At 34.1% G+C, this 7,345-nt stretch overlaps 1 protein-coding gene across 1 annotated transcript in view; it reads left to right on the top strand.

Moving 5' to 3' along the window:
• Positions 1-2,098: 2,098 nt before the first annotated feature.
• The window catches only part of LOC104167785 (cingulin-like protein 1), a gene marked incomplete at its 5' end in the record, with an annotated part of 11,645 nt that continues 6,398 nt past the window's right edge, over positions 2,099-7,345 (top strand). Inside the window, 2 exons of the mRNA XM_009708145.1 lie at positions 2,099-2,260; positions 3,083-3,172. Coding sequence (XP_009706447.1) covers positions 2,099-2,260; positions 3,083-3,172 — 252 coding nt within the window. The remainder of the gene's footprint in view (positions 2,261-3,082; positions 3,173-7,345) is intronic.

Raw genomic sequence — 7,345 nt, 5'->3', positions numbered from 1 at the left:
AAAACCCATACAACCAAATTTTGGCTCTAAAGGAGTTGGTATATGCTCCCCTCTTCCTTTATATGAGCCAAGTTGCAAATTTAAATGACAAAGGTGTCTGTGCAACCAAGAATCAACCACAGCCTCGAAGTGTCTGCCTCTTATAATGTAAATTTTGCCATAAAGATAATCCAGTCTTTTAAAGATCTGCATATACTTGTTCTGCAATTGGAAAAGCTATGAGAATACACTGGTCACAGATGTTTTCTCTGTGTAGAATATTTTAATAGTTTGATTTTTCCATTTCAGAACTTCTCTTATGTTGCCCTCTCCCCTTAACAAACTTGTTTTAAATTCAGTTTAAAAGAACAGCTATAGAAGGAAGTATAGTTCCTATATATTTTTCTGTCCTCTTTCTGTATTCCATTCAGGGATGGAAAACCTTTGTAAAGGGATGAAGTCTCATAATGAAATGCAAAAGATAAAACTGGGATATTAAGAACAGTGGATCTTAAGTTGAATAAATGAGAATAGACTGCTTAAATAACAGATATGTATATATGTGTGTGTGTGTAAATATATATACACAGTGTGTTTACAGTTATTATGAAAAATACTTCTAGTGTTACCTATTACAACTAGAAAACAAATAAAAAGAAAAAAATTCAGAACAAAATAAACCTTCATTATTTGACAGGAAGATAATCCAAACACTATATAAAGGACAAAATATTACTGGTTGTGGTATTCTACATCTCCATGAGGCAATATTTAAAATCGTTGGGCTTTAAAAATGTAGTATGGCAACTAGCTGCAAAAGAGGAAATGAAATCTGAAAATATAGGATAGGCAGGTTAAACAGTAGGCTTTCTAGAGAGACTAAATATTCAGGACAATTGAAAGTATTATCTCTTCCTCTTTTGTGTTTAACAAGAAGTACAAATAGATAGTCTTTCCATTCAATGTGAAAGAATCTGTTGTCTGTCAAAATCCTTTTGGGTAAGTGTCATAGTGCACAAAACATTCTTTTTGAGAGTCTCATCAAAAGCCAAGGATTTTAACAATCATCGCAACATGAGTATCGTCTTCTAGCAGAAAAATTATGAAACAGTCTTGCAAGGCAGTATGAGAGTTCTTCATTGCTACATCTCTTGTAAGTTCTCTGGATACATAAAAGATACCAATCTTGAAAGTTGTCAGTGGAATGTCATTCTGAAATGTTAAATGCGTATGAAATGCTATTAATATACAGATCTCTGCACTTAACTAGCTGTTCACCAAGTCATGTAGATGTACAACATTTTGTTGTCAGGACTCAGCAATAAGTAGTAAACTCTGTAAACAGTCACTAATACATTATTTTAGCTTCATCACTAAAATAAGCAATTGACTAAACAGAGGAAGGGTAGGGAAGACTGTATGCTGAAGAAAAAAAGCCCTCATGATATATTATATATACATGTCACAAGTTAAGTTACAAGTATAAGGAATGATCACAGTCTCACCTAAAACCCCTGTCACTGCTTGGTGGTTTGGTTTGGTTTTGTTTTGTTTTAAATACTGTGAAGGTTTTAGATAACTTTATTGAGTACATGCTGTTGTTAGAATAGGAAACTTTTGTCCTCAGCAGATAACCCTACTATCTCTAAAAGTTATACTAAAATATATATCTCTCTCTCAGCAATTATGTCATTGGTAAAATGCTGTCATCAAAGTGCCTCAGACACATAAACTACATAATTTTTTAAAAATTAAAGTATTGGTAGTCTGAAAAGGAAAGGAATAATATTGCAAAAGTTCTGAAGATATAACCATTTAGAAAATTGTAAAAAATTTGGCTTGCTCTAACTGGCTAAAAAGAAATAAATAAGAGAAACCCACTATGCATAATTGTCACTGTAAAACCTGTAGAGTGAAGCATCCCTTTAGAGCTGATATTTAATCCAAGTTTATTTTCTTGGTGCCATCTTGTGGATAAAACAAAAATTACTGTGAAAAGCCTATGCAATTCCTGTCACACTTCCAGATCTGTCATGTTTGTAGTCAGTCCCCTTTACTGACATCAATTACTTATAGAAAATACAGTACAAAATGTATTACCATAATCGTATTGTTTCAGATGCGTCTTATGGAAGAAAACTTGAGGGACCACCACAGAGCCCAGGATGAGGCAGTAACAAAAACTCAGTTGCTAGAACAGACTGTGAAGGGCTTGGAGTATGAACTGGAAGCCAAAAACCACTTAAAAGACGATCGGGCAAGACAAATCAAACTAATGGAGGTAAAAGACATTTTTAAGGGTTGGTTTCTTATTAGAACTGATTGAAATAATTATTAAAAAATAATGGATTCTGCCTGGGAAGAAACAAAATAACTTGATGTTGAAAATCCATGCAGTACTACTGCAGCAATTATTCTGGTATATTCTAAAGGTGATCTGTTAGCATATCTATTGTAGCATGATATGTTCTAAATTGCAATTGTTCTTTCATCATTTTAATTAACTTTTAAATTAATTTTCTCTAGAGTTTATCAGGCAAAGTTGTATTGTTTTCATTTGTAGGCCCATCACTAAGAACTTCAAAAGTAATTGGAAGTGTGAGTTCTATTTAGCATTTAATATCAATATGACTTCAGAAGCCTAAATAACATCATTATTCTAACTATGTTGTTAGAGTTAGCTTCATAACTGTTCAGTTCAACTAAGCTGTCATTTGACTTTCATAAACAAACACTTTTATACCATTGTATTCATATGAAAAGAAATTTGTCTTCCATATGTATAATGTAACTTAGACATTCTAAAAACAGTCTCTAGGAACATTACAGAATTTATCTTTTTTTCTTGAAGCTGGTGAGAGTGATTAAAAAAGGAAATGAAACTTCTATTTTACTTCTGTCAGACAAACAAATTTCACTGTAACGGCTTTTCTACCTGCCACCTCTTTTTCTAGATTCTGTATGTGTTTTCAGAGGCATTTAACTTTTGAGTCATGGTCTTTCAGAGAGTTTGAGTCCTCGAAGTTTAAGAAACAATGCCCTGGTAGCAATCTGAAGAGGATGGGAAAGTAGTATTGAAATTGCTTTTCTTTGTTTCACTTAGGACAAGTTATCTCACCTGGAACTTGAGCTTGATGAAGAAAAGACTAATTCAGATTTGTTATCTGAGAGGATCAGTAGATGCAGAGAACAGGTACTTGAACAAGTTTTCCAATGTTGTGTAACGATGAGGAAAAAGTGTTATTAGGATCACAAATAATATTAAGTAAATAATGATTAGCAGAAGGGCTTATATACTATACTTAAGCAGAGTAAGTAAATCTAAAAAACCAAGGTTCACAAACATGATTAAATATGCTCTTCCACATCATCACAGACCAATTTTTTCCTGTTTTCCTAAGTGGAGTACTGATACAGATTACATATAAAGACTGCAGACCAGTGTCATGCTCTGATATTCTTGATGCAGTAAACTTCATCAAGCTTCATCAAGCAGAGATGATGCTATCTTACACTTTGTTTTGGCTGATGAGGTGATCAGAGAAAGCCTGTTGTAGAAGGTATCTTAGATTGAAAGATCGCAATTTTTTAACCTTACTGAAAAATGGGCCAGCATAATAGAGTCTTGATTTTGAAGAAGGAGTAGCGTAGGAAATTGTGGAATTAATTAGTGAAGTCAGCTGAACTGAAGATGCTGGCCAGTTTCAACAGGGAGGAAGCTTTATTTTCCTTGTAAGTGTGAAAACTGATTAAGGCATATCAAAGATAAGACAGTTGGAAAGCGTTTTCTACATAAAACCATCAGTCATTAGTTCCAGAAGTGTTATATGAGTAGGTGGCCCAGAAAGAGGGGAAGAAGGATTTATTAACAAGGTTGTGTCTTGTGAGACAGAAAATATAAAGATAAAGTGAGATTTGCCAAGCCAAGTGAGACATATCATAGTGATTCAAACAAGTAACAAAAAAGTTCTTGACTGTATAAGTAGAAGAAAGAAGCTGTGGAAACTGTAGGATGAGGTATCAGTCAAGATAAAAGGTAATCTTTTCCTCCTCAAATAAATTAATATTTTGCCTCTGTCTTCACTAAGGCTAGTGAGTGTGCACGTAGGGGGAAGTGGAGTGGGCTAATGGAAATGGCAGCATTGAGCTGGAAATCACCAAGCCTAAGAGAATTAGGAGTTCATTGTTCTGAAGAAAGAAGTCTTAATAATATTTAAGATTTCTGAAAGAACTGACTTATAAAGATTTATAAGAAACCAGAAAAGCAGAGAATAGAGTCCTATGGCTGAAAAAGTAACCAAAGCATCCATGGTCGAGTAGTCAGTATTATGCAAGTTTTTGATTAGTCCACGGAAAGGGATATGGTGATGTGGCTGTCTTGGGATATCACGGCCTAGACAATGTTCTTTGCCTTAGTTTTACATTCTGATCAATGTGAATCTGATGCATAAGTCATTAGAGCATGTCTACTACTATAGCTTTACATTGAGTACTATACCTTATTAGTAATTTCCTACAAGTCCAGGAGACAGTTTGCATTGAGGTACAACCCACGATGGTCTGTTCTGTTTTCATTTCTCTTTCTTTCTTGAGAAAAAAAAGAATTGCTGACATTCTTTTGAATAGCTTTAATTTCAGAGGGAGAACAGAAAGTAAAATCTTAGTTTCTATATCTTTTCAATGAAATTGTATATGCCGCTGAGACAGCTGGAGGGTTTTAAAGTGAGTTAGAGCTCAACTTTCTTTCATGCATCTTTGAAATACCAAGGCACCATTACTACTTCGTTGGGAGTCAGGTTACTGAGATTCTGTTTGATGGCAATATATTTTTTTTTTGCTGTTATTCCATTGATGTTGTACAGACTCTAAGTCAGTGGGTGAAATAGAATGTAAAGGACCCATAATAATGTGGGGTCATGCTATTGTTAAATTAGGAAGCCTTTAATACTAGAGTCTATGCCTGTGTTGTAAGCCTGGGATAAAAGAACCTTAGTCATAGCTGCACTAGTGGGCAATATAGTAAGTTAATTTGCTAACTGAATGGAAACCTTAAATACAGATGGCTGACCAAAATGTTACATAATGAGTAAAGGACGTGTTTATTTTGAGGTCTGGAGTTTCTCATTTCACACATGAGTTACAAAGGTTGCTTTGTTTTGATTTTATGCCAGAATGACTAAGTCGTCAAATTACTAAAGAGTATTTCAGGGTCTACTAAGCATTTATAATGACATGAGAAATCATAATAGCTTTGTTTTGGTAATATCTGCATTTCTGGTTTTTTTATTATTGTAAATGTGTTATTTTAATATACTGATAATGAACTATAATACTCAAATTTCTAGTAAAAACAAATTGAAACAACTGGTTCTATTTTACATAAAGCTAAATGTTTAAATAAACATTGGCAAGGCTGCTATTTCATATTTCATTTACCATGAAATGTTATCCTTTTTTAATTTGAACACCCTTTTGAATCTGGGAATGGCTGCATGAGACACTGTTCTCATCTTCCTTACCTCACTCTTGAGAAGTACCACAACAAAGTGGAAACAGTAAAAAAATTTGGGGGAAAGGTGGATCATATCCTATTAGTTTTTAAATGATAAGGTATTAACAACTCTGGAAAGGGAAAAATGGTCAACAAACACAGACACATAGAAAGCTAGAGTGCTCAGCTGCCCTTTGAGTGTAAAGCGAGCAGGGACAGGGCACGTTTTAGTACATGATGGGTTTTTCCGACAAACAAGTGAAATTAAGTACCTCAATTGTGTTTTTACAAACATAATTGAAAAATACTTGAAATACCCTCATCAATTCTTATATTCTTTGAAAAGGCAAACATGAGTCTGTTGACTTCAGAGTTGTTTCCAGTAAGTGTGAAAAATGGACGAGTTAGTTTCCATGACAATTTTAGAATAAATACAGAAGGATAAAATTGCATTGACTGCATCGTTCACTTCCTTTTGGTAAAATGTTCCTAATGGATAGCTGTATACCTGCTCTTTAGCTGGCACCAGGTGTGGGAAGCAAACAAATGAAAATGTGGACATGAAGGTTGCTTTTCACTTCGGAAGGATCAAGGGAGATTGGCTTTAGCTTGTCTGTTTGTTAAACATCTTTTTTTTTTTTGTCAAATACTTGAGAATTGTGTATGTAGGTGTCTCTAAATATAGGCACATACTTTTTTTTTTTTTTTTTACTTTTCCCTGCTTAGGTATTAACAAGAAACATAGGCTGTGAACCTAGTGCGAGATGGTAAACAATGGTGATGGCATCTAAAGTATTATTAGGAATCAAATAGCTTTCACTGATAACGAACTCAACAGCTGCTTCTAATCTGAAAGCTGGCACAAAATGCTGTTATGTCTAATAAAGCTTTGTAAAACCTGATACTATTGCTTTCCTCAACTGTTTGTTAGCATTCTTCAAATCCGGCTGTGATAACTGTTGCCTTAAGCTGCAGAAATAGTTTATTCTTTTAACATAATTAGAATGTATTAAGTACAGGGAAAGTAGACTATGAAGCACAAAGCTCCGCATGGTACATACCCAGAGCCTATCTTAACTGCTGTGAAATAAGTGAAAAGTTTGAGCTTATTTTGGCAGACAACTGCTTTTTCCCTTTGTGCATGTTAATTATGTGTTTACTAACTAAAAGTGCAGGGAGGTAAGCGAAAACACTTTCCACGTCCCCCAGCAAGAATTGTGTCCTGCTGCCCTTCTCTTTTTACAAGCTCTTGTACATATTTACACATAGCTTTCTGATCCTAATCAGATACAGTACTTTTTCTCTCTCCCACTGTTTTTCTGTGAGGTTGCTTTTACCATGAGATATCCAACAACAGTAGCGGCCATCTTGGAAATATAATAATTGTCCTCTAAATAATTCCTTAATTTGAGACCTTGGGAAGTTTGCACACATTTGTCACAGCCTTTGAGCACAGTAAGAGCACAGTAGAACTTTAGAGTGGTCCATTAAGCAAGTTGCTACATAAAACAAAAACCCTTTCTTCAGTTAACAGTTGTATTTTTAATTAGTCATTCATTTTACTACAAATTTTGCTTTATTTTTTCTATGTCTGTCTTCATGGCTAAAGCAATTACAGCAGAATAAATTCTGTGCAATCCCTTGCATTATAACTTTTTTCTTATATTTGATGAATAAATGCAGCTATTGTATATATGTGTGATTCTAATTTTATATATAAAATAATATTTTACTATATGATGTATAAAACATTATTATTATTAGGCTTCTGTGTGAGAAGGAGAGATTTTAGGAAATTACTGAGCTGTTGAGAACACAGCCATGTGCTAACATTTGTAGTCCAGTAACTGTTATGACCTTAGTTTTCAGGAATGC

This window comes from Cariama cristata, unplaced genomic scaffold (genome assembly GCF_000690535.1).
Source record: "Cariama cristata isolate BGI_N322 unplaced genomic scaffold, ASM69053v1 scaffold42769, whole genome shotgun sequence".
Taxonomy (NCBI): domain Eukaryota; kingdom Metazoa; phylum Chordata; class Aves; order Cariamiformes; family Cariamidae; genus Cariama; species Cariama cristata.
The sequence above is the reverse complement of the archived record's forward strand: the minus strand, read 5'-3'. Positions and strand labels throughout refer to the sequence as shown.